The sequence below is a fragment of the Myotis nattereri genome, assembly GCF_964212035.1.
Source record: "Myotis nattereri genome assembly, chromosome: 3".
Classification (NCBI taxonomy): Eukaryota; Metazoa; Chordata; class Mammalia; order Chiroptera; family Vespertilionidae; genus Myotis; species Myotis nattereri.
This window is the reverse complement of record NC_138077.1, coordinates 206,866,552-206,894,036: the sequence shown is the minus strand read 5'-3', so window position 1 is coordinate 206,894,036 and position 27,485 is coordinate 206,866,552. Positions and strand designations below refer to the sequence as shown.

Below are 27,485 nucleotides of genomic sequence, written 5' to 3'. Positions count from 1 at the left end.
TTAGTCCAAATGCTGGCTCTGCCTCTAGCTCAGTGGTTCTCAACCTTCTGGCCCTTTAAATACAGTTCCTCATGTTGTGACCCAGCCATAAAATTATTTTCGTTGCTACTTCATAACTGTAATGTTGCTGCTTTTATGAATCGTCATGTAAATATCTGATACGCAGGATGGTCTTAGGCGACCCCTGTGAAAGGGTCGTTCGACCGCCAAAGGGGTCGCGACCCACAGGTTGAGAACCGCTGCCTCGCCGCTCATCCTGTCTGAGCTGCTGCTTCTGTAAAGTGGGAATAAGAACGTCCTGACGGCTGAGAGCTGCCGTGAGAATGAGATGAGGGAGTAGCAGCACCTGTCACGCAGCTGTCTCCGTGAGCTATTCCACGTCAAGTGCAGGGCAAGGCGCCCCGCACACCGACAGCACCCCTGTGGGTGGCCCAGCTGGGGGAGACCTGCCCCACGCCAGGCTGGTCTTTGCATGTGTAGCCCGGGCTGTGACCTGTTGCCTAAAATCTTGAAACCTCCCCCTGTTCTAGCCTTAGCCGCTCTGAGAGCCCAGCTGGGCATAGTTAGGCAAGATTGGCTGCACCCAGGTGTTCACGGCCCCAGGCAGGGGGGAGGGGCTACGGACTTGAGGACCCAGACCTGTGACCCCACCTCCAGGCGTCCTGAGCCCTCTGCCCTCCCTGGGAAACTGACGGAGCCAGCCTGCCACTGATTCTGGCCCCGACACCCAAGGGGTCAAGGGGCAGATCCAGGGCAGAGGAGGGGCTGAGAGTGCCAGCCTCGGACCTGAGTGGGGAGGGGCTCGCCCCTGAGCACACACCGCAGGTGCTGACTCATGGCCTCCGCTGGGCAGTACAAAGGAACCAGCCAGGGGCTTCCTGCAGCCGCAGGGACGAGCTGGCCGGATCATGGCCCAGGGGACGGTGATCCACGTGGCCCCAGAGCAGCCCACCTACGCCGTGTGTGTGCTGGGCACTGAGACTCAGCTAGATGTCTGCGGGTGAGCAGGGACATCCTGGGGGCGGGGAGCAGGTGCAGTGATGCTGGATGAACAGGTTCTGCTGACGCTTGGCTTGGGCTCCAGCCTCAGTAGCTGTTGCCGGGGGAGAAGCTGGAAAGGGAAGACCTGAGTGTCTCTGGGAGGTGCCCAGACTCAGGGCAGTGGGGTCTTTGCCACGTACAAGCGGGAGTCCCCTGGGGGCCTCACCACAAAGAAAGTATTATCACTGAGGCAATAGAGGCTCAGAGAGGGTTTGTGATTTGCCTAAGATCACACAGCAAGTGTGCCCCGGAAGCAAGGCTAGACCCTGGACTTCATGACCCAGACCTGGTTCATGGTTGCAGCCAAGCCTCCCTCCATGGGTGCCTAGCAGCATGGGTGTGATGAGACAGGCTCGGCCGTGGGAAAGGCTGAGGTGGGAAACCTGGCCCAGCTGTTGGCTAGCTGGGTGGCTTTGGGTCTCTGAGCCTCGGTTTCCTTGTCTGTGAAATGGGAATAATACCCACGTCATAGGGCGGTTAAAGATATTAAATGTGAAAAACCATGAAAATGTTTGTTAAGTTCTCAGCCCAGCGTGGGGCATATCCCCGGTAGTTGCTCATTCCTTCACCCATTCATTCAGCAAATACCAATTGAGTACCTACTGTGTGCTAAGCCCTGGGGCAAGATCTAGTTACATCAAATGGTCCAGGAACGCTCTTGGAGGGTGTGCATCGAATGGTCGGCGTCATTGTTGTTGTTAGTAATAATACTGGCAGTCCTGGTTTCCTCCCTCCCTGGCTGGTCCTAGAATGGCACCTGCAGGAATTTCTGGGGTATTTCTTTGAAAGTGCCACTTGCCTGGACCCGGGCAGCGGGAGAACAGCAGTAACTGCTAAGGTGGCTTCCCAGAAGGGGCGGCAGGAGAGCGCGAGGGTGAGGAGGAAAGGAAAAAGACAGCCTCATGTCATCTGAGGTTCCTCCTTCAGGGAGACAGTGAGCCTGCCACTCAGCTCCCCGAAGGTCTCCCAGACTAACGGCTACATTCACATCACACTCCCCACACAGAGCTCATTCCGTAGCCCTACGAGGTAGGCAGTGCTGTTATTCCCACTTTACAGAAGGAGAAACTGAGGCCCTGAGAGCCACACAGCTAGTAGGTGAGGATTCAAACCCAGGCAGCCTGGGTCCCTCACCTACTCTCTCCACTTCGGTCCCTGGACCAGCCTTCCCATCACTTCTAACCTGCCCTGCACAGCAGTTCCCAGCCAGCGCCTTCGTCCCATCTGCACAGCCACCACCCTTACTGCGGCCTGAATTCTCTTCTTAAAACACAGCTGGGTTGGCACACCCCCCTGCCCGTCCCCCCCCCCCCCACCCTCCCACCCCCCTCCCTCTGGCAGAAGCATGCACCCTTGAGCCCCTCCCAGCACAGCGCATGCCTCCACACCCTGCTCGAGCCGTGCCCCTGCCACTGGGCTCAGACCCCCAGGGTTAGAAAGAGGCGGGACAGACCACAGGTATGGGTGCCTATTCCAGAGCTGCTTTCACCTCTGCTAGTGATTTTCATTCTCTGTTGGAAAGTACTTTCCCTGGAACAGGAAATACATGGATTACATGCAAACAAATCCCTGGAAGCCTGCTGAGGCGCTTTCTGTGATGCTTGTGGCTGGTGTCAGGGCTATCTCGTGACCCCAGGGACTAGTGTCAGCCCTTCCATTGGGATTTCTAATCCTCACAGAAGCCCTGCAAGGTAAACACTCTCATCATGCCCATTTTAGAGATGAGTAATCTGAGGCTTCAAGAACAGCTACCTGGCAGGAGATTTGAACCCAGGCCTCTCCAGCACACACTGCCTCTGAGCGCTGCGGGGTTGGCCTCGCTGGTCACGGCTGCCTGGTTGGTGGAATTCATGCAGCTTCCGCGGGGCTTGGGAAAGGCCTAGAATGGGTGCAGCGTCCAGGAGGCCCAACCACGGTGGGTGTTCTGAAGCTGCCAGCGATGGGCTTCTCCTCTTCCTCCCAGGGTCTCCTTCTCAAGAGGAGACCATGCAGTGGGACAGCGAGGAGCATAAGCAAGCCTGTTAGTGTCTCAGAGCCTCAGTTTACCCATCTGTAAAATGGGAGACTCAACACCCACCTTGCTGGGTTGTGGCGAGAGTTAAAATGCAGGCCAGGTGTCCGGCCGAGTGGTCCCCCTTTGCTAGAAGAGTCGCATGAGCCCCTGCATGTGTGAGTGTCACAGACCCACGGGAGGTCGTGGGTAAGGAAATGCTGGGTGCGAGAGCTGGAGAAATGATGTCACTCGTGCGGGCTCGGGTTCTCAGTGCCGCCCCTACAGAGGCTCCTGGACGTTACAAGAAGAGTCAGCTCTGAGTTGTCTTGTATTAACACACGTGTGTGCCCCCTACACAGAGACACAGTGAAACCCACATGCTTCTGAGACTGCCTTGTTGTTAGGAAGCCAGCCGCCCATCACCGGAGAGAGCAGGGAGTTAGCTGAGGGGGGATGAGAGAACCCCCGCGGCAGAAGTGTGGAAAGGGAGGGTGTGCGGTTTCCGATTGCTGTTGTAAGAGGTTGCCACAGATCTAGTTGCTTAAAATGCTGTCTCTCAATAAAACTGAAAAAAAAAAACAAAACAAAAAACAAATGTATGATCTTACAGTTTGGGAGACCAGAAGTTCAAAAATGGGTCTCATGGGGCTAAAATTCACGGAGCTAAAGTCAGTGTGTCAGCAGGGCTGTGCCCTTGTGGAGGCGGAGAGAATCCACTCCTTCCTTCTGCAGCTCCTGGAAGTCACCTGCATTCCTGGGCTCATGGCCCCTTCCAACAATGCATCACCGCGGCCTCTGCTTACATCACCCATTTCCTCTCACTCTGCCCCGCCCGCCCCCTCTTGTGGTTACACTGGTCCACCCCAAATAATCCAGCATATTCTCCCCATCTCCAGATCCTTAATCACATTCGCAAGTCCTCTCTTCCATGTGAGATGACATATGCATGGGTTCTGGGGATTGATATGATTGTCATCTTCGGGGCACTGTGATTCTCCTGCAGAGAGAAATCTCACCTGGAGGAAGAAACCCCGCTGGATTGGAGTGATGGGGAAAGGATTCGGTGGTGCGGGTCCCACTGAGATGGTCTTTGGGCTGGGTTGGATTAGTGACTCCTTAGACTGTGATGAAAGGATATGCTACCTACACCATATGTTACCTGTCCTTTCATATTTGTTAAATGAAATAAATTTGTTATGGCGAATTACATGGAGACTATATATATATATATATATATATATATATATATATATATAATTTTTTAAATATTTGGTTATTGCATTTATTATTATTTTTTTATTATTGATTTCAGAGAGGAAGGGAGAGGGATAGAGAGATAGAAATATCAATGATGAGAGAGAATCATTGATTGGCTGCCTCCTGCACGCTCCCTACTGGAGATTGAGCCCGCAACCCAGGCAACGAACCTGGAACCCTTAGGTCTGCAGGCCAACGCTCTATCCACTGAGCCAAACTGGCTAGGGTGGTTATATATATATATTTTTAGTGATCCATGTGTGCTTTGCTTGGGAAAGTGTATATTCACTAGTTGTGGGGTCCGAATTCTATATGTCTCCTAACTCAAGTTTGTTACTTGTGCCCCTTTTTTGTCTGCTTAATCTATTGTTAATTGAGAAAGGGGAGTTGAAATCTTCAATCATGATGGTGAATTTGTCAACTTCTCCCTGTATTTCTACCAAGGTTTACTTTATGCATCTATTGAGCTATGTTATTAGGTACATACAGGTTTAGAATATCTTCTAGGTGAGTTGAATCTCATTCTTTGGTTGAGATCTTCCTATTGCTAACAGTGCATTGTTTGTCTGGTATTAATATGCCCGCCCCAGGTCTCGTTTGGTTAGTATTGGATTAAAGTACTTCATCTTTTCTGGATCCTTATATTTTAGGGGTGTCTCTTATAAATAGCATATAGCTATTGTTTCTTTATCTAATCCCAAACTCTCTTTTAACTGTTAACATTAATCAATTTTCATTTATTTTGAATATTTATATGTGTGGATATGTTTTTTAATATTTTTATTAATTTTCAGAGAGAGGAAGGGAGAGGGAGAGATAGAAGCATCAATGATGAGAGAGAATCATTGGTCAGCTGCTTCCTGCATGCCCCCTACTAGGGACTGAGCCTGTATGTGCCCTGACCAGGAATCCAATCATGACCTCCTGGTTCAAGGGTCAACACTCAACCACTGAGCTACACCAGCCAGGTTGGATATGCTTTTACCATTATTTTTATTTGTCTGGTTTTTTTCCTATGTTATCTTTTGCTCTTTTATTGCCTTTTTGAATGGAATGTTTCTGTTCTTTTTTATTATGGCATTTTCTGCATGTACAGAATTTTATGAACTCTATTCCTACTATTTCAATTTAATCATAAAATTTTAACTCTATAAAATCTAGAATTAAACACTGCTAATGCTACAATTTTGATATTAAAAAAAATTTTTTTTATTGACTTGAGAGAGAAAGACCTCCCACACAAACCCCAACCAGGGATCAAACCCACAACCTGGGTATGTGCCCTGACCAGGAATTGAACCAGTGACCTTTTGGTGCATGGGACAGTGCTCAACCAACTGAACCACACCAGCTGGGGCTACCATTTTGATATTTGAAAAACGGTTTTTATACAGACAAACTGTATACTTACCATTTTATTTGATCACCATTCTTTCTTGCCTGTCAGACCATGTTTCTGGCCTCCGACATCTTCTTCTTAAAGGATGTCCTTAGAAATTGTTTTGGTGAAAGTGTGCTGGTTTTAAAATATCAGTTCCTCTTCACCTGAAAATGTCTTTGTTAAAATATAATTTGGTCATGTACACAATTCTAAGCTTAAGCTGATAGTTATTTTTTCAATATATATTTCGAAGATATTATTCAGTGGTCTGCTGGACTTCATTGTTGCTATGGGGAAGTTCGCTCTCAGTCTGATGGTTATTCCTTCATAGGCGATCTGGCTTCTCTTTCTGGATACCTTTAAGATCTTCTCTTTGTCTTTGCTGTTCTTCAGTTTAACTACTGAGTTGTGTATGTGTGCAGAGAAGGGAGTCCTTGGAGATTTTCCTGACTTCTCATGATCACAGCCACGTTCTAAAAAATGACATTTTAGCCAGATCCAGTTGTTTTTCAAAAAGGAAGGCCCTTCAGAGTACTGGCCTGCCATTGTTCCAGAAGCAGAAGTCCGTCTGATTCTTTGCTTGGGCACAACCCTGTGTGTGTTTGTGGAGAGTGAACCTCCGGGAGTGCACACTGCTCCATGCACTCATCCGTGTGTGTGTGTCTTTGCTGTGCACATCTCTCTGCTAGTTCCAGTTCATGCCCTCTGGACCAGGGGTCTCGTTTTGTTTCTCATGACCTCCTGACAACCTCCCGCAGTCAGGGTCAGACTGGCTGCTCTCTGGTGTGGGCACTCTTTGGGGAAAGGAAAACTGCTGGGGAGCGCTGTGGTGGCCAGACTGACCATGCCTCTCTGTCCTCCCTGCCTGTGCCTCTCACAGCTCTGCCCCCACGGGCTGCACATTCTTCAGCATCAACGCCTCCCCGGGGGTGGTTGTGGATGTTGCCCACAGCCCTCCAGCCAAGAAGAATCCCACAGGTTCCTCCAAGTGGCCCCTGGACCCCGGGCTGGAGGTGAGCCTGAGGATGAGGGCTGCCAGCAGCAGCATGGGTGACCAGAAGGTGAGTGCGGCCGCTGTGGGGCGGGCTGTGTGGGAGGAGGCCAGCAGGTCTCAGCAGGTCAGCTCCCCACAGTCTGCCCGCATCGACCCAGAGCCCAGCCCTGGGCGGGCTTCCATCTCTCTGAAAAAGCGCACGATGGCTCATGCCAGCCATGGCGTCCTCACAGCCAAGATAGGGATGCCAGGGGGTGATTGATAGGCCAGGGTTCTGATGAGATTCACTTAGTCAACAAATGTTTCGTAGTCACCTCCTCTATGCCAAGCACTGCCAGGCACTGGAGATACAGAAATAAACAAGATGGGGGAGGCTGCCGCCTTCACGGAGCTTACAACCTATGGGTGAGGGCATCGGATACTGTATAGGTTAGCAGTTACAGATGGTGGTGAGCGCTATGAAGCCCGCAGCCAGGCAGCCCCAGGAAACGCTGGTCCATGCCAGTGTATTTCGTTTCCTGTGGCTGCTGTACCACAAACTGGTGGCTTAGAACAGTGGTTCTCAACCTTGGCTGCACATTAGAATCACCTGGGAATCTTTTTAAAATCCTGATTTCTGGGCCCCATCCTCCGGAAATTCTGTTTCTTTGTTATGGGGTGGGGCCACAACATTAGTAACAAAGGAACAGAATTTCCGGAGGATGGGGCCAAGAAATCAGGATTTTAAAAAGATTCCCAGGTGATTCTAATGTGCAGCCAAGGTTGAGAACCACTGGCTTAGAACAACAGAACCGTATCCTCTCGCCATGCTGGAGGACAGACATCAGACATCCAACTGTCACCAGGCCACGCTCCCTCTGGAGGATCTAGGGAGAATCGTGGCTTTGCCTCTTCCGGCGTCTGGTGGCTGCTGGCACTCCACTCTCGGCCTCTGTGGTCACACTGCCTCCTCGTCAGCCTGTCACACCTGCCTGTTTCTCTCTCATCACTGCATTTAAGGCCTCCCCCAGCCAGCCAGCCAGGATGACCTCACCCCCAGGTCCTTAATTACATCTGCAAAGATCTTTTCTCCAAATAAGGCCACACTTAACCGGTTCCAGGGATTAGGATGTGGACGTATCTTTTGAGGCACCACCATTTACCACTGCACCCTCATTGGCTGTAGATGGGCTCAACAAGACCCTCTGGGGTTCCCACAGAGGGCTGGGCCAAGGACCATTTGTCCTCCCAGCAGGACAGGCCTGGCAGGCTCCCCACTGAGGCAGAGAGTTGCTGTCTGCTGTAGGAGCAAACAGCTTGGGTAACAAAGCAAGTTGGGGAGGGTGCAAATCAGGGGAAACTTCCTGGAGGAAGAGGCAAGCTGAAGAATGGTCTGAGTGACCCACCAGAGAGAAGGAAAGAAGAGTGAGAGCTCTACATAGGGGATGTGGCCTGTGTGTTCACTCTGGGTGAGGAGAGGGTGAGACTCATATTGCAGAATCTGGGAAAGATCTGGATGGTGAGCAGGGAGAGTGGAAAGGAAGGGGGCGGGGAGAGAGACAGAAAGCCAGTATTAAAGGGTTTCCATCAGGGACATCTCTTTGTGAAGGCAACAGGAAGCCAAGGAAAACGTGTCATCCAGGGAGTAGCAAGGCTGCATTTGTGTGTTCGAACAACCCCACTGGCTACAGTGTAGTGAGTAGATTGGATGCAGGCAGTAGACTAGAGGCTGACGCCGTGGCCCAGACATGAGGTGACAGGGGCTGTGACATTTCCCTGGATCCCCCCCTGTCTACAGGACAGATCCTTCCTCTAGTGGCAGCTCCTTGGTTTGGCTTTGGGAAACTGCCCTCTGCCATTTAGCTTGGGAGTGTCCAATCTGATGCTCCGCCCTCCTCAGGCTTGGCCGAGACAATCAGATGCGTTTGTCCTGGATTTTGGACTTTGGGCAGTGAGGGCCGGTGTTTCTTACTCAGGACGGCACCTGCCCTGAAGAGACCACACCCATCCACAGCGCCTGCTCCCAGACCCTGGAGAGCTGGGCTACAGCCAGGTCTGGCTCTCCAGGTCTCCTCCACCTCTCCACTTGCAGAGCCAGTTTCCGTGGCTTGTCACCCGCACTGTCCCTCTCATGCCTCTTCCACCACATCTCCAGCTGCTCCTCTTAGAAGATCTACCTCAATATGTACCTCCCTGTCACACCCTGGCAGCATGAGCCCCCCCACTTCTGGGTTCCCATAGGACCCTCGTCTATGCATTTGAGAATGTTGCGACCCCTCCACTCCCACCAGCTGGGGTGCTCCTTAGGGCTGAGACCACTTCTTGCCCATCCTGGTCTCCTCAGCATCCTGCCCTGATCAGGCACACAGCCAGGGGCAGTTTGTGTTTGTTGAATGACTAAGAGACGTCATGAGTGGTTTCCTGCTGTCCCACAGGTTCAGATTTCATACTATGGACCCCAGACCAACCCAGTCCACACGCTGCTCTACCTCACCGGGGTGGGTAAGTGACTGGGACCCCCTCCCCCTCCCATAGGAGCTTACTCAGACTGAGCAGAGAAAAGGCACAGCTTCTAGCCGGCCACATAGCTGGTGGCTTACAAATGTTCCCTCCTCAGTCAGGGAGCCACAGAAGGTACAACTGGGGAGAGAGGGCGTTGCAGGAAGCTTCAACTTCTTAATATTTTGTTTCTCAACTTAGGAGATGATGCACAGATTTTCAATATTTGAGTCTCTTATCTTTTTGACACGTCAACTACTTATTTTTTTTAAATGTAGATGATGACATTGTCTTATGCAGTAATATACACCAGTGTTCCTGAAATTCCATTGTTGGCATCTCATTATATTTGCCATATCAATGATCTACCTAGACTCCTATTTATTTAATATTTGTCTTTAAATAAAGTATATTTCTAAATCTTAAACAATAATATAATGACACTAGAGGCCCGGTACACAAAAATTTGTGCACTTGGTGGGGTCCCTCAGCCTGGCCTGTGCCCTCTCGCAGTCTGGGACCCCTCGGGGGATGTCCACCTGCTGGCTTAGGCTGGCTCCCCAAGGGGATCGGGCCTAAGCTGGCAGTCAGACATCCCTCTGGCAGCCCAGGAGCCCTCGGGGGATTTCAACTTGCCAGTGGGGAGCAGGCCTAAGCTGCAGTCGGACACCCTTAGTGCTGCTGAGGAGGCAGGAGAGGCTCCCACCACCACTGCTGTACTGGCAGCCATCAGCCTGGCTTGTGGCTGAGCAGAGCTCCCCCCTGTGGGAGTGCACTGATCACCAGGGGGCAGCTCCTGCATTGAGCGTCTGCCCCCTGGTGGTCAGTATGTGTCATAGTGACCAGTCATTCCCAGTGGTTCTGCTGTTAGGGTCAATTTGCATATTACCCTTTTATTATCTAGGATTATTATTATTTAAATGTGCATTAAATGTATGGACTGTATCTGAAACCTTCAGGTTTCATTTCATTAATCAATTTCATTCATTATTACACATTTATTTCATGGATACACATGTTAATAATAATAATGAATAATAAAGCACTAGCTCTATAAACCAGGCACTGTGTTTAGACGTTACATTTAAACCTTCCAACAATCCAATGAAATTGTTACTATTATCCCATTTTACGGATGAGAAAACTGTTGCCCAAGGTCACTCAGCCAGTTCATGAAGGAGCAGGGACGTCCTGGCCCCTAAGCACCTGCTGCCCTGGCCCCACAGTAACACGTGGGTATGTTTAAAAGGCCATCTGGGTGGATCTCGCACTGTGAGCTCCCAAGGTCGCTACATCACGGCTCCATGTCACTGAATGAATGAATGACAGTGCAGTCATGTGGTCTGACGAGGGAGGAAGAATTTAGAAACAGACATATGCTTTCACGTGGACAGAGACAGGTGTGTTTGGGGCCATGATTTGTTCCCAGGGGGTCACAAAAGAGCAGGTGGGGTTGAAGTGACCACTGCATCCTCCACCCAGGGTCGCCGGGGGCTGGAGTTGGGGCAGAGGCCTTGAGAGCCTGGCAAAGTGTCCTTGCGGGGGCTTCACACCAAACACCCCCTTGTGGGGCTGGGAATTGTTGGGGGAAACCTCTGAGGGCGGCCGCACAGGCAGGGTCTGGGTGGCATCACAGCTGTGGTGGGTGCCCCAAAGGAGAATACGTGTGGTCAGGGGCCCCAGCTCTGCTGTCCGGACTGCAGGCAGACTTCGCGCGCTCTGGCCTTTCCAAGGGTGTCTTTGAACCTGTGCCTCCTCTGAAGGGAGAGAGCGAGGCCTCGGTGTAGAGCAGCGGTTCTCAGCCTGGGGGTCACGACCCCTTTGGGGGTCAAACGACCCTTTCACAGAGGTTGCCTAAGACCATCGGAAAACACATATATAATTACATATTGTTTTTGTGATGAATCAAGATGCTTTAATTATGTTCAATTTGTAACAATGAAAATACATCCTGCATATCAGATATTTACATTAGGGTTCATAACCGTAGCAACATGACAGTGATGAAGTAGCAACGAAAATAATTTTATGGTTGGGGGGTCACCACAACATGAGGAACCGTATTAAAGGGTCGCGGCATGAGGAAGGCTGAGAACCACTAGTGTAGAGGGGCTCCTAGGGAAAGGAGTGTCCATGGGGGTCAGGCTGGGTGCCCCCACCCTGTACCCTCACCAACCCTCTCCTCTCACGTGGTGGGTTTCAGAAATCACCTTGAGCGCGGACGTCACCCGCACCGGCAAAGTGAAGGCCACCAAAGCCGGGAAGAACCAGGTACCTGCACCTTGACGGACAGGAAAATGCTCGCTGCAGCTCCACTGGGTTCTCCTCTGGCACCCCCTGGCGGTGGTGGGATGGCTGGCGGTCTGTCTCACATAATCCCGTGTTCACTGGAGGAACAAGAAAAAGAAGGGAATTTAAAACACCATTACCACTTTGGTTTCCGTATTTCCCACCTCTTCTACAAAGCTAGGCTTTTCACTGGCTGTGAATTCAGAGAGTGTTGCCCCACAAACTGGAAACCGGAATCACTCAATGAATGCGCAGAAGAGAGGAAGCTTTGCAGGCCCAAAAGTCTTTAATGCCCGTTCGGGGAGAGTCCCATGATGCTGCCCACGGGGGGTGAATGACAGAGAAAGGAAGAACCAGCAGGGCAGGGGCGGGAAGGCGCCGGGCGGGCGGGGCAAGGAATGTCTGTTACGGAAAGAGAGGGGTGGTGCCTGTAGGTGAGGGGAGTCTTAAGTGGGGTGCATGGATAGACCCCAGGGTAGCCCCTCGAGGCCACAGAGCTGCCTGATGCTGTGTTCCCATCAAGAGGAAATGACCCGTCAAAGGCTTAAGATCCCTTTGTTGGTTCCGGGTGGAATCCATCTTGTCCCCACCCCACACGCAGCCATTCCGGGAGCTCCAGCGCTCTCCCACCAACAAAAGACATCATGGCTACCAGCCCCCGCCCCGAGGGGCGGCCTAATGCACTTTAATCTTCCCCAGACAGTCACTGGCTGCTAAGAATAGTGCCCATACTTGGGTGGGTGAGTCACTAAAAGTTCGCATAAGAGTAACTATTTAGATTAGAATCTTGGCACAGATACTCAGCTCAGTTTGGTTTGCCAATCCGACCGTTTCCAAAGGCTGTTAAAATGAGTTGTACTGTCCTGGGCTCCTTGTTTAAAGTGGGTGGATTGCATTTTTGGTGAACTTGCTCATGACTTTCAGGGCGAAAATCCACTCTGGGGGACCAAAGAAGGACCTAGTGTGGGAGCAAGAGATGTGAAGGGTGCGAGGCCCCGAGATGCTGGGAACGGGTGGCTCTGCCTTCCCAGGAGCCGCAGGGACACACAGGTTCTGAGGGTGCCCCGTCTCTGCTGGGTGTCCACAGAGCACCTGGACCTGGGGCCCCCGCGGGCAAGGCGCCATCCTGCTGGTGAACTGTGACAGGGACAACCCCCACACCTCCGCCATGGACTGCACAGATGACCACGTGCTTGACGGAGCAGGTAAAGGCCCCCGAGAGCTATGGGAATAGAGCTTCGTCCCTGAATGAAGCCCGTTGTCCCGAGCCTGTACCCGCCCTCAGAAATTGGGACTATTGGGGGGGAGTTCTTGTTGGGGTGTCCACGGTCTAGGAGAAGGAATGGACAAGGGTCCCGGGAGGGCAAGTGACCTGCCCAAGGCCACACAGCAGCCAGAGAGGAATTGGGAGCAACACTGCGCCGAGCCCCAACGCCTCCTCCAGGCCCCAGTTTCTATGCCCCCCACATGCTACCCAACCCAAATTTCTGCTTTGGGGTCAAAACTGGGGCCCGAAATAATTCAAAAGGAAAGCCTGGCTACTTCCCCAAACTCAGGTCCGAGCAGCCCCGAGGCCCTGCGTGTTCGGGTCCCGGCTCTGACAACTCAGAATTACACATTCATTCGATCCTTTTACACAGGCTGAGAAGTCTGTACTGTCTTCCTCCCCACTTTACAGATGGGGAAACTGAGGCATGGGGGAGTTAAGCAATTTCCTCGAGGTCACAAAGCTAGTAAGTCGCAGGCTCAGGACTTGAACCTGGGCATCCTGACCAGGCCTGGTTTAGGGGCACAGGGATGGTGATGGGGCAGGACCTCAGCCGGCACACCTCTGAAGTGTGGCAGGCGGAAGGCACATTGCCCACCTTGCCTGGAGAAGGGTGCTAAGCGGGTGAGACTGGCCAGTGAGGGGAGCGGCTGTGGCCTTCCTGGGGAATTGGCAGGATAGCATAGGAACAGATGCATGCAGGTGGCCTGGCCTGATGCCGGGGCAGCCTGTGCCTGGTGCCCGGCACACAGGCAGCCGGTACCTTTGTGGGCACTCCCAGGACCTGGGCGCTGTCATAAGCCCATTACGCAGATGACCTCACCCTTCCCTCTGGACGGGCACTACTCCCAGCCCTGTTTACCGATGAGGAAACAGGTGCCGAGAGCTGAAATAACTTCCCCTAAGCCCGCCCATCCCAGTGCCCGTGACTATTGTCAGCTCGGCTCTCCGCACGCCTTTGTGGGCCATGATTCTGGGTGGTTCACAGACTTCGCTTCCCGCTCAGGCCCAGGGGACAACCCTTTCCACTTATTCATCCCATAAATAGTAGCCAGCCCCTGCTAGGCATTGTTCTAGGTGCTTCCAGGTTGTCTCGGTTCTGAGGGCTGGGGACAGAGCCGTGAGCGAGATTCATAAGGTTGCGGCTTTGCTGGGCTTACGGCCGAAGCTCATCCTAGTGGGATAAGAGCATCAGCTTTCATTCCAAAATAAAAAAACAAACAAACATCATTTAACTCCTGGGAAGGGCATAAAGCACATAAAGCCAGGTGGCCTGGCAAAGGGCGTCTGCTGGTGGGGAGGGGAGGGCAGGGCTCTGGGGCCCACATCTCAGGCCACACCTTCTCGCCCCAGATGTGCAGGACATGTCCCTGGTGACGCTGAGCACGCGGACGCCCCGGGACTTCTTCTCCAAGCACCAGCTGGTGCTCCACGTGGCCAAGTCCGAGATGGACAAAGTCCGAGTGTTCCAAGCCAGCCGTGAGTTGTCCCAGGCTGTCATTTCCATGCTCCCTTCCTGCCCCCGCCCCGGGCACAGCCCCTTCCTACCCGCTTTGGCAAACATTTCCTGAGCACCTACTATGGGCCAGGTTCCAGGCCCCGAGGGCAGAGTCGGGAGCAAGACGGATAGCGGCTCTGCCCACCTCCTCCTAGAAGGGGCACAGACAGAAAGCAGACAGACTGACAGGCGATGTCTGGAGCTGGGAGCTCTGAGAAGGACAGAACTCCCCTCCCAAGGACTGTTGCCATCTGTCACCATCCTCTCTCTCTCTCTCTCTCTCTCTCTCTCTCTCTCTCTCTCTCACACACACACACACACACACACACACACACACACGACTCTTGTTTAAGGAGATTCTTGCATCCACACTGACTGCGTGTGTTAGGTGATGGTTTGCTCTCCAACATCCGTCAGTAACTTCTCAGCAGCTCACGAGCACCTGCTGCGATGTGATGCCAGGCTCGGCTCTAGGCACGGGGCAGGGAGCAAAGACCACAGCAAAGGCCCTGCCCTCGGGCCGCTTCCATCTCAGAGGGCTGGGGGAGACGGTGAGGAACATAATTAAGTAAACGGTGCCTCCGATAGCGTTAAATGCGACAGGGAAGAATGGAACAGGGAAAGGGACATGGGTGAGAGTGGAGTCAGGGGGTGGGGCAGAGGAAGGTCAGGGAAGGTGTCCCCCCATAGGGTGTCATTTAAGCAGAAGGAGGCATGGGAACAGCCACATGCACACCCTGGGGAAGGACAGCCCAGGCAGAGGGAACTATAAGTGCAAAGGTCCTGAGGCAGGAGCGTGCCTGGGGGCTGAGGGATGCTAGGGCGCCGGTGCATCTGGAGTGCAGTGTGCAATGGGTAGGTGGTAGGTGAGGGCAGAGGAGAAGGGGCAGAGGGGCAAGCCGGATCAGGTAGGCGTGGGGTGACTTTGGCTTCTCGCCTGTGGGGGCTGGGAGGTGCTATCAGAGTTTTGTGCAGGAGATGACGATTTTATTCACATTCTAGACCAGGGGTGGGCAAACTTTTTGACTCGAGGGCCACAATGGGTTCTTAAACTGGACCGGAGGGCCGGAACAAAAGCATGGATGGAGTGTTTGTGTGAACTAATATAAATTCAAAGTAAACATCATTACATAAAAGGGTACGGTCTTTTTTCCTTTTAGTTTTATTCATTTCAAACGGGCGGGATCCGGCCCGCGGGCCGTAGTTTGCCCACGGCTGTTCTAGACCAACGTGACTCGACTGACATTGGTTTGGCGACAAACCAAGTCCTTGCCTCTGCCAAGGCATCACCTCCTCCAGGCAGCCTTCCCTGGTCCTCTGGGCTTCCCTCCAGCACAGCTCCTATTGCCCTCTGTGATGCTGACTGTGTTTGCTCCTCCCTACTCACCCCGCGACTGTGCACTCCCTGGGGACCAGGACAGGGACGGTCTTCTTGGTCTCCCCAGGTGTCAGCTTAGAGCAGGTGCTCAGGAATGAATGAATGAATGAATGAGTAAATGAACAATGAATGAACCATAATGTATATGTTGGAAGTGGCTCAGGCGCTCCCGTCACTCTATTCTTGGACCCCCAGGCTGGGGTGGGGGGTTATGTTCCAATTGGGGCTTTAGTCCCTTTCTCTCAAGGGGAGGCTTCGGCCAGATTTAGCTGTGAGGGGCCCTCAGGCTGACATGCGGTGGCCACATGGACCTGAGCGTCCCCTGTTCTCTCCTAGGGGGGAAGCAGCACTCGGGGTACCAGGTGATCCTGGGGCCCCAGCAGCCCTCACACCTCCTGGAGCTCCCGGACGGCCAGCACAGCACAGACTTCTACGTGGAGGGCCTCACTTTCCCAGACGCCAACTTCCCCGGCCTCATTTTCCTCACCATCTCCCTGCTCGGCACGGACAACCCGGTAGGCCAACGTGGAGGCAGAGGGGGCCCTGGGCGCAGGCAGTGGCCCAGCAGGGGAGGGGGTAGGTGGGGACCCTGGCTTCTGTGAGAACCCCTCCCCGGCCCCTCTCCCTGCAGGAGCTCCCCAAGACCCTGGTGTTCCAAGACAGTGTGGCTTTCCGTGTGGCCCCCTGGATCATGACCCCCAATACTCAGCCCCCGAAGGAGGTGTATGTGTGCAGGTGAGGGGCTCTGGGGTGCGGGGGCGGGGCATAGGTGCACCAGGGGGAGCCAGGGTCCAGGAGCCCGGGGTTCTGGCTGCAGGCCCCCATGCGCTGGCTGTGTGAATGGGCGGAAGTGGAACCCCCACTGCACCGGCTGCGGGTCACGGCTTGTCTGGCCCCGCTCAGAGGCAGGGAAGCTACTGCAGCTGTCTGGGTGGTGGCTGCTCTGCCCACATGCAGGCCGAGGGCTGCTTCTAGCTCCCGGGGGCCTGTGGAGTCTGCTAGACCCGCAGGAGGAGAGCCCTCGGCCCGTGAGTTGCTCAGAGTGTGGCCCTTGGACCTTCTGCCCCAGAAACCTCTGGGACTCGTTTAAAATGCTCATTCCCAGCCAACCTCTGAACGTTGGGTCTTGTAACTGGGGATGGGCCACGGGCATTTAACAAGCTGCTCTGGGAAGCCTCAGCGTCCAGTCCGCAGCCTAGGGGCCCCTCTTAAATATGCTGGGGTCTCGGGGCCCCTCCCTTCTCCTCTTCTGATTGCTTCAAGGGGTGAGAGTGTAACCTGGTCATCAGGGCACAGGCTGGAAGCCAGAGAGGCCTGGGTTCAAATCCCAGTGCTGTCCCTAAACAGCATGACCTTGAGCCTTGACCTCCCTACTCGGTGGAAGGTGGCTTTCATCCCGGTGACTTTGATGGGCATGCAGCAGCCCAGTCAATGTCAATCCGATCAGCTGTCTGGGTCCCCTGTGACAGGACCCTCTAGTTCCTTTCATGGACTGTCACGGGGTTTAATGGGACGATATCTGCTGAGAGCAGAGAGACGGACGTCTCTTCAGGCTGCAGCATCTCCTGAGCACCTACTGTGTGCCTCCCCAGTTCCGGCCAGGCCTGAGCTCTTGCTCCAGCTGAGGGACCCTTCAGGGGTACAGCTTGCCCCCTCAGATCCGGGCCCCGGCCACTGGCTGCTGGTTTCGGAACACTAAAGCATTACTTCTCTGCTCTTTCTAGGATATTTGAAAACGAGGACTTTGTGAAGTCATTGACCGCTCTGGCCAAGAAAGCCAGGTGCAAGCTGACTGTGTGCCCCCTGGAGGAGAGCAGGGAGGACCAGTGGATGCAGGTGCGTGGCCCTGTGGGGTGAGCAGAACGGGGGGCGTAGGATGAGTGACCCCTAGGTCAAGGGTCACTGAGGGACCCAGGCTCCAGGGGGCTCAGCCTAGAGCAGCGATGGCGAACCTTTTGAACCTTTTGAGCTTGGCGTGTCAGCATTTCGAAAAACCCTAACTTAACTCTGGTGCCGTGTCACATACAGACATTTTTTGATATTTGCAACCATAGTAAAACAAAGACTTATATTTTTGATATTTATTTTATATATTTAAATGCCATTTAACAAAGAAAAATCAACCAAAAAAATGAGTTCGCGTGTCACCTCTGACACCTGTGTCATAGGTTTGCCATCACTGGCCTAGAGCCTTGCTGGCCACCCTTCCTCAGATGGGCAGGGAGTTGGAGCCTCTGAGGGCCCTGGCACAGGGGACTCGGGCAACTGATTTGATTGACATTGACTGGGAGGCTGCATGCCCATCCAAGTCACCAGGATGAAAGCCACCTTCTAGTCTAAACACTCTCAGATGACCTCTGGACATGCCTCAAAGCTCAGGGGACTGGAGCTCAACTGCTCCAGCCAGTAGCCCTTCCTCCAAGCCAGCCTTCTGGGCTCAGCCACCAGACTGGGCCACACCCCTGCTCCAGCACCTCCCATGGCTCCCATCCTCTCCTCCTCAGCCTGCCTCCAGGGCCCTCGCAATCTGGCTGCCCCCTGCCCCCGGTGCCAGTCTGCCACCACACAGGCGACACTGTGTCAGCATTCTATCTCCATGCAGGCATGCCCATCATGCCCTGAGCTCCCTGAGGGCAGAGACCGAGTCTCCTTCACCTCAGCACCCCAGCCTGGCGTTGGGCAGTGCCAGTGGGCTGTTGGTGGGCTGAACCGAACTTCTTTTCTGTGCCCTTGCTTTGCCCCGAGGCTCTGCTTGTCCAAGCCGATAACCTGCCCCCACACACACACACACCTCTGCCCATGCTGTTCCTTCTCTCCGACCACCCTCCCCGTTCTCATCCCCACGTCCACATCATGCCTGCCCACTCCCAGCTTGAGAGCTCCCCCTCCATAAATGTGCCCCATCCCCCGTGGGAATTCAGCCCTCTTTCCACCACCGCCCCCCCACCCCACCCTCTAACACCCTCTCTTCCTCTGTCATTCCCTCTGTGATAAATCAGGTTGATCCACGTGAAACGGCTGACAGGCCTCCATTCTTGACCTCCAGGAATGGCAGTTTCATATGGGTCAGCTTAAGTGACTTCTGCCCAGTATCGCATCTGCTGCTGGAACACAGGCAGGATTTGCACCCGATTCATTCCTGATGCTCCCCTAACCTGTCCCCCTTTGGGAGAAGGCCATTCCTACGCCTGCCCTCCAGGCCTCGGCTCAGCAATGCTCCCCCCTGCCCTGTCCCACCCTCGCAGCCCTTCCTCCGTGTTTCCACAGGCCCCTCCCTCCCTGCCTATCACCTGCTAACCCGGGTGGTGAGTCCCCAGCCCCCGGGCTCTCACCTCCAGGACAGTGCCTGAGGCTCGCTCAGGATGGGTCCCCAGGACCCAGCGGGGCACCCCCCAGGAGGGGCGTGAAGGACACTCAGAATTTCACAACACGTTGGTGCAAACCCAGGACGATAAGCTCTGCTTTCTCAGAGCCCCTCCCCTGGGGTCCACATCCTGCATGAACTTGTCCTTGGCCGCCACGGGGAGAACGTGCGGAGGGTGCTCCCCGCCCCTCCCCGCGCTGGGTGCTAACACCCAGGCAGCATGTGACCAGCCTCCCTCCGCTCGCTGTGCCCAGGATGAAATCGAGATCGGCTACATCCAAGCCCCGCACAAGGCGCTGCCCGTCGTCTTTGACTCTCCGAGGAACAGGGGCCTGAAGGAGTTCCCGGTCAAGTGCCTGCTGGTAGGTGCTGGTGGGGCACCGGCGGCTGAGACCCCTGCCTTTAGGCATCCTTCTTCATTGCCTGTCTCCCCGCACCCCTTCTCCAGCTGAGCGTCCAGCTCCCACAGGTGCGATTCCTGCCCAAGCAGTGATCATGCAGGTGTACCCTGTTATCTATATATATAAAAGCTTAAGTGACTGTCTGACCATTCAACCGTCCGACTGGTTGCTATGATGCGCAATGACCACCAGGGGGCAGATGCTCAATGCAGGAGTTGCCAAGGGACAGCAACTTTGCAGAGTGCCCTCTCATACTCTGGGACCCCTCAGGGGGTGTTGGACTGCCAGTTTTGGCCTGACCCCTGCAGGCCAGGCCAAGGGACCCCACCCACTGGAGGGACCCCGCTCACTTCGCAGATGCCCTTTGAGCCCCGGCGCCACCCCCAGGTGAAGTCAGCCGGGGAGGGACCACAGGAGGTTGGCTCCAGGGTGTGTCCGGCCCATCTCATGTGGCCCAGTCCTGCCCTGCCAGCCACCTTCTAATTAATTTACTTTCAATGTGCACAAATCCGTGCACCGGGCCTCTAGTTTTGTTATAACCATGGTGGGATCTGGCTCTTTCTTTCCCAACACCCTTTCCAGCCATGAGCTCACCTCGTCCTCAGGATAATCCTGCTGAGGACGAAGTTCAGGCTTGGCATCCTCGTGCCATGGAAGATGCTCTTGCTGCAAGGTGGGGCGGGGCCAGGGCCAGGGCCGGGGCCTTCCCCAGCAGCCAGCTGGAGGCTCTGTCTTGCGGGTGGGGTCTGGCCTGCGAGGGGCTCCACTGGGATAGAGGGCGGGTTCAAGGTCAGAGTGGTCATTTCCCAGGTGTGACTGTATCAGCCAAAGACTTTACATGTGTCTGTGGGGTGGGGTGGGGGTGACATATTGTTAAATCAGATGCTGGGCCAGCCTGGCGGGATTGTGCAAGCTCAGCTTCGAATGCGAACAGTTACATTTGCTGAGCATGCACTGACTCGTTTCATTCGTCTGACACCCTTTCGCGTAGATGCTATCCCTAGGCCCATTCTATAGATGACAAAACTGAGACTCAGAGAGGTAAAGCAGCTTTCCGAAGGCCACGCAGAGAGAGAAGGGAGACGTTGGAATTCACACCAGGCCAGTCTGCCTCTGTGAGCCCTCTTAACCACCCGCCTCCGTGCTTTCCCGGGAGGAGCCCAGGCCGCACTCCGCCCCCACAGCCCCTGACTCCAGGCGCCCGGGGAAATGGAGGAAGAGTGTGGGGTGCAAGGGTTGCTATGATGAATGGCTTTCCAAGGAGCATTCTGCACCCCAAGGAAGGGGAGGTGGCCCTGTCCACACGGGAGGCTTTGAAAGGAAACCTAACTGTAACTCAGTCACTGTCCGCGTCTCGCTTACTCTCCTGGGCTGAGCGGTGTGGTGCAAAGAGAAAAGGAGGCGTCTGCACTCCTTCCTGACCCTCCCCTGTCCCTCCTGGCAATGCCCACCCCGCCATTGTTGGCCCTGGTCATGCCCACTCCGGAACCAGGTGCCCTGCGTGAGGCCCAGCCAGCTGCCGCTGAGACTCGGGCCCTGTTCCTGCTTTCAGTCCTACTCTGGTCAGTGGCCTCTGCTCGCACTTTGATATCCCAAGTGTGACAAAGGTCAGATTCTGTGACTTCACAAGCCAAACCTCCAGAGTCCTGCCAGACAGACACACAGACAGACAGACCCCTGAGCACAGGCGGCGGCCTCTTAGCCAAGCTCGTCTGCGATATTCCAACTCCGATCACTCAGGAATAGGCTTGGAATGGCATTGAGACCATCAACAGGCAGCTCACTGAGGGTCACTTTCCCTGTCGCGCACCCGGCCTCCTTCCTGTTCTTCAACTTGTTCTCACCCCGAGTGGCCTCTGCCTAAGCCGTTCCCTCTGCCTCAGTGCTCTCCCCAGGGTGTGTGTCTGGCTGCTTCCGAACCTCCAGGTCTCTGCTTCAGTGCCTCCTCCAGGAAGCCCTCCTGATTGCTGTGAGGGAGAGGGCAACGGTGACCTTGGGCTTTGACCTCTGGGAGAGACAGGCACCATTCCCTGAGAACACTGGGAGGAACAGGGGACCTGAAGCAGCCACACACCACTCTGAGCTTAGCCTCTTCTCTGCAAAGTGAAGAGAAAAGGAATATTTTGTGGCTATTACGTCCTAGTTTACAAGCTGGGCTTACCAAGCAGCTGGCAGGCACTCAGGACCCAACTAATGCCAGTGCCTTTTCTTGCCCACCGGACCCAGTGAGCCTTCGACATTCCACAGTAATAATGGTGCCGGCGATGGACCCGCTGCTGACGGTTACCGAAGTCCTCCCGGTGACCATGCCAACCTTTAAACTCAGACCCCACCCTCGCTTCACCCAGGGGCTCAGTGCTCTGACTCTTGGCCTGCGCTTCTCCCACCTCAGGGTCCAGATTTTGGCTACGTGACTCGAGGGCCCCAAACAGGGGGCGTTACCGACCTCGACTCCTTTGGGAACCTGGAAGTGAGCCCCCCAGTCAGAGTTGGGAAGAAGAAGTACCCGCTGGGCAGGATTCTCATTGGGCACAGCAGTTACCCAAGGTAAGGGGGGGAGGGCTGCCAGGGGTGGCCAGGACCCCGGGATGCCAGGCAAAAGCAGAGGCCAGATGGGAAGCCTTTCCTACTTGCTCCCAACCCAAAAGGGCTCAACAAACTTTAGGGCATGTGAAAGGGATCACAGTGCAGGGCCAGGATACGGGCTTGGGATCCCAACAGACCCAAGGTCACCTTCCTGCACTGCCGCGTACACTCCTTAGGCCAGTGAATACACACTGAGCACCTACCTACTAGGTGCTTTCTGAGGCTAATCTCTGGTCCTATTTACCTGACTGACTCCCTGCCTCAGGATATAATAAAAGCAGCCCAGGCTCCTGAATCGCTTTCCTGATTCCTTTGCCAAGCCCCCAGTCCCTCGGGGACCTCCCGGCGAACCCCTCCCCCTCCCCTAATGCTCCCTTCATCCTGTGTGGGCAGCGCCAAGAGCCAGGAGATGCACCAGGCTCTGCAGGACTTCCTCGCTGCCCAGCAGGTGCAGGCCCCTGTGAAACTCTACTCCGACTGGCTGTACGTGGGCCACGTGGACGAGTTCCTGAGCTTCGTCCCTGCGCACAAGGTGCAGTCTGAGGCCACTTGCTCCTTCCTGAGCCCCAAACACAGCTCTGCACTCTGCCTTCCCCTCCCCCCAGGAGGGGGCATGGAGGAGGCGGCCAGCTGGGTCCAAGCCTCACTCCCTGCACCCTCCACAGAGCCCTTCTCCTTGGGAGCCCCTGGGCAAGGCTGACCTCTGACCCCAGTGTTTCTGCCTCCAGGGCTTCCGGCTGCTCCTGGCCAGCCCCAGGGCCTGCTACAAACTGTTCCAGGAGCAGCTGACGGAGGGCCATGGGGAGGCTGTGCTGTTCGAGGGGGTCAAGCGTAAGTGGGCCATGCCTGTTCTTCCATGTGGGCACCTTCCTCTGCCTTCAGTGCCCTTCTATGGCCAGATGGAACCATTCAGGCATTGGCTAGCTTCCGAGCACCTACTGTGTGCCAAGCAATGTGCTCAGCGCTGGGGCTGCTACGCGAGCAAGGCCCTCGGGGTTTACAGCCCAGGGGAAGTGAGTCAAGAAAACAGCTACCAAAAAAGGGAAGGAAGGAAGGAAGGAAGGAAAGAAGGAAGGAAGGAAGGAAGGAAGGAAGGAAGGAAGGAAGGAAGGAAGGAATAGAGGAAGAAAGGAAGGAAACAACTATAGCAAAGGGACTGGGGGGGGGGGGCGTCTGGAAGGAGATCAAGGAAGGCTTCCTGGAGGAGGCAAAGACCAAGCAAGAGCATGAGGGATGCGCATGAGTTGGCCAGGCGTTTGGGGTGGTGGGGTAAGAGGAAGAGAGATATTGCAGACAGAGGGAATAGTGAATGCAAGGGCTCAGAGGCAAGGGGATGCAACATGTGTTCACAGACCTGAAAAAAAGTTTAGTCTGGCCCGAGCACAGAATGAATTCTTTTTTTTTTTTTTTTAAGTAAGACCCACAGACACAGGCCAGGGTCAGAGGTTGAGAAGTCTCCGTGGCTGAGAGTTTCCACCTACTATCTGTAGTGTGTCATGTGGCTTCGGGCAATGGCCTGACCTCTGCTTGCCCCTCAGTGAACAAGATCCCTTTGGAGAGAAGAGCCTTTGAAGGAGTGAGAGCAACACTTTTAATGAGAACTCACCCTGATGAAATATGTCATTAAAGGCATGTGCCCCCCAGAGGCTCACCACAAACCTGTGTTAGGAATTGTTGCTGCTCCATTGTATAGGTGGGAAAACTGAGTCCCCACTGCTAACTAGGAAGAGGGAAGTGGGCCGCTGATTCGTCTGATTCATCTGCATTTTTTTTCTTTTTCTTCATGACAGACAAAAGGCAGCAGAAAATAAAGGACATTCTGTCAAACAAGAAACTGAGAGAACATAACTCCTATGTGGAGGTGCCAGCCTGGGTGCCGGGAGATGCTGCAGACCAGGCAGAGCTGACACCCCCCACAAAGCCCCTTCCCCGAGACCAGAGCTGACACCCCCACCCCAGCCCCCTTCCCGAGATCAGAGCTGACACCCCCACCCCAGCCCCCTTCCCCAAGATCAGAGCTGATACCCCCACCCCAGCCCCATTCCCGAGATCAGAGCTGACACCCCCCCACCCCAGCCCCCTTCCCGAGATCAGAGCTGACACCCCCACCCCAGCCCCCTTCCCCGAGATCAGAGCTGACACCCCCACCCCAGCCCCCCTCCCGAGATCAGAGCTGACACCCCCACCCCAGCCCCCCTCCCGAGATCAGAGCTGACTCCCCCACCCCAGCCCCCTTCCTGAGATCAGAGCTGACACCCCCCACCCCAGCCCTCTTCCCCGAGATCAGAGCTGACACCCCCACCCCAGCCCCCTTCCCACAAGGCAGAGCCTCCAGGGCTGCGTGCTGGCTCAGGGGCGCGGGCCCTGGGATGTGGGTAGCTGTAGGAAGATGGAGAGCTCGACAGGCACACACACCAGGTGTTGCACGGAAGAGAGAAAGTCAGGGGGACACAGGCAGGAGTGAGGCCAGGCGCTGCAGTGACGGGGACTGGAAAACAGGGACAGTGGGGGAAAGAGAGAAGAAAAGGAGGCGTCTGCACTCCTTCCTGACCCTCCCCTGCCCCCCCCCTCCCCCGGGCAGTCCCCACCCGGCCAGTGTTGGCCCTGGCCATGCCCACCACCCTCCGCCCCCCTCCCCCAGAGCTGCATCGACTGGAACCGGGAGGTGCTGAAGAGGGAGCTGGGCCTGCGGGAGCGGGACATCGTGGACATCCCCCAGCTCTTCCGGCTCCGCACGGACTTCACCGGGACCCCCAAGGCCGAGGCCCTTTTCCCAAACATGGTGAGGAAGTGGCCTTGGGGGAGACAGGCCAGCTGGGCTCTGGGTGCGGCCCCCGGGGCTTGGTTGTCTCCTCATGCGCCTGGGTTCTCATGGCCCATCGGGCTTCCTGTGGGCGTGTCAGCAGCACCCTGGGAGTCAGAGACGATCGTCACCCCCACTGACAGATGAGGCGCAGGGAGGGGGGTCTCTGGCACAAGAACACACAGCCGGCGAGAGGGGGGACTCAGAGCCAGGGGTCCACGGCAGAGCCCACACTCTAACCATTAGGCTGCACTGCCCGAGTTGGGCTTCCCTGCATGGGGGGCGGGGCGGGGCTGTGGGGAGGGGATGAGGTAGGAGTGGGCTGGGGGACACATGCAGCAAACAAAATGCTCCCAGGTTGGGTGAAGGGCCACGAAGGAAATAAAGGTAGGGCACCTGTTCAGACTGGGTGGCTGGGAAGGCCTCTCTGAGGAGGTGGCATTGGCAGTGCCGGGGGGCACTCACCTGTCTGACGGGGGGACTTGAGGGGTCCCACCTTTTGTGGAGAACTTTTAACTCTGACCCAAGCCCCATCTTACCTCGCTGGCTGTGTTTTTACCACTCCTCCTCCTGTTACTCTGTCTCTTCAAAGTAACTTCACCCACTTCTCCTGGGGCCCCTCAGGCACCCCCTCCTGCTGGAAGCTGGGGTTACAGGAGCACAGTGGTCTTCAAACTGGGTTCCCCAGGATGCTAGGGTTCCATGGCAGTGCCTCAAATCCAGCGGTTAAGATTTTTTCTGTTTTATGCACTGGAGTTCTGCAGAAGGTTTACAGTGGTTCTCAACCTTCCTAAGGCCGTGACCCTTTAATACAGTTCCTCATGCTGTGGTGACCCCCAATTTCATTGTTCTAAATTGAACATCATTAAAGCATAGTGATTAATCACAAATACAATATGTAATTATATATGTGTTTTCCGATGGTCTTAGGCGACCCCTGTGAAAGGGTCGTTCGACCCCCAAAGGGGTTGCGACCCACAGGTTGAGAACCGCTGGTTTAGAATAAAGGACTCCTTGGCCAACACCAGGCAGGAGGGGGCACCTCCTCTCACCCCGAACAGAACTCCTTGGCCCCAAGCATTTGTTTCTCTCCCTGGGGCCCAGCCAGGTTTCCAAGCTCCGGAGAGAAGGCTGATGCCGCCTGGCCTGCGGGGGATGAGGGTCTCAAATGCTGTGTGAGGGCCGGCTCTGGGCCTCACCGCCTGAGGCCCCTGCAGGGAGGCTCCGCACAAGCCTCGCTCTCCCATAGCTGCAGTGGGAGGTGGGCGCGGGCGGGGAGCAGGCAGAGAAATTAAGCGTGCAGGGCTCTCAGTGTGGCCTGTGTCTGAGCGCTGACGATGGGGTACCTCGTCAGTGATTCATGAGCCCTGGAGACTGACTCTGCACCTACTGTGTTGTCATAGCGATGGAAACCGGGTAGGGCTCATTTTGCTGATGAGGCTCAGAGAGGGCAAGGGACTTGCCTGAGGTCACACAGCTACTGAGTAGTAGAGCTGAGATCCAAACCCACGTTGGCCTGGAGCCAAATCCTATCTCACCAGGCCACCTCCCAGTATAATGGAGGAAACAGCCATTTGCATCAGTGATAATAGACAGAAAGTGCTACAAAGAGGTCATCACATTCATCCATTCAACGGATATTTATTAAGCGCCTGCTGTGTGCCAGGCACTGTGCTTGGAGCTATGGGAACATCCATGAGGAGTTGGGGATTCGCAGGCGCCTTCACACAGGGGGTGGCATTTGAGCTGAGCTCAGTTGAATAGTAGAGTTGGCCAGAAGCTGGTGGGTGGGGAAGGAGCCTGGGTCCCAGAGTCTGACAGACTTGGGTGGAAGTCCTAGACTGGCTGGTGGTCTTAGGTAGCCCACGATACCATGTGGGCCTCGGTTTCCTCATCTGTGAAGTGGGGCTGTTATTTCCGAAGGTCAGAAGGAGGGGGCGCTGGGATAGTGATGCAGGCTGCACGCCACCGCCCCTGACCTGACCTCCCCGCTCTGCAGGTGAACATGCTGGTGCTGGGCAAGTACCTGGGCATCCCCAAGCCCTTCGGGCCCATCGTCAACGGCCGCTGCTGCCTGGAGGAGAAGGTGCGGTCGCTGCTGGAGCCGTTGGGCCTCCACTGCACCTTCATCGACGACTTCACCCCGTACCACCTTCAGCACGGGGAGGTGCACTGCGGCACCAACGTGCGCCGGCAGCCTTTCTCCTTCAAGTGGTGGCACATGGTGCCCTGAGCCTGGCTCCCGGGCGTCCTCTCCCTTGGGAAGCTCCTGGCCAGAGGCTCTGGTCCCCTGCAGTGTGGCATAGCAAGAGTTCTCGGGGACACGTTGGCTCCCCAGGGGTGGCCCCCCTCCGGGCAGTAGCTTGCTTCTGTCCCCTCTGAAGATCCCAAGATGGTCCTGGCATTGCAAACTCAGTTCTGCTGTGAGAAGCTGCAATAAAGTTTCATAATCATCACTTTGTACATGAAGTCAAGCGACCATTCATTCCCTCTCACTCGCTGTCACGGTTGAACCGAACATTGCAAACTTGAAGGCCGGTGTTCCTGCCTGCGCCTGAGAATTGGATGCCATTCATGTTGTGCTTTGGGGAAAAGGCAGCAGATGGGTGATGCAAGAGCCCAAAGGGGACATGGGGTTTGACTGTGTGTCAGTGAGCCCAGGGGTTGGCGAATCCGCCTGTCCTCCCTCGATCGTTTCAGTCCTCCAGCTTGAAAGCCCCTGAAGCAGGGGCTCTTGCTGCGGCTTCGCCAAGGA

General features: G+C 55.1%; 1 protein-coding gene across 1 annotated transcript; it reads left to right on the top strand.

Moving 5' to 3' along the window:
* Positions 1 to 908: 908 nt before the first annotated feature.
* Positions 909 to 27,191, top strand: PADI4 (peptidyl arginine deiminase 4; the record flags this gene model as incomplete). Its single annotated transcript, XM_081086119.1, has 16 exons — positions 909 to 1,000; positions 6,553 to 6,733; positions 9,081 to 9,147; positions 11,348 to 11,415; positions 12,521 to 12,638; positions 14,054 to 14,179; positions 15,913 to 16,091; positions 16,208 to 16,311; positions 17,301 to 17,412; positions 19,195 to 19,302; positions 21,734 to 21,888; positions 22,321 to 22,459; positions 22,656 to 22,758; positions 23,718 to 23,788; positions 24,569 to 24,709; positions 26,730 to 27,191. 16 exons carry the CDS (start codon positions 909 to 911, stop codon positions 26,961 to 26,963), a joined length of 1,998 nt encoding a protein of 665 aa, XP_080942245.1. The 3' UTR covers positions 26,964 to 27,191.
* Between the last annotated feature and the right edge of the window lie 294 nt (positions 27,192 to 27,485).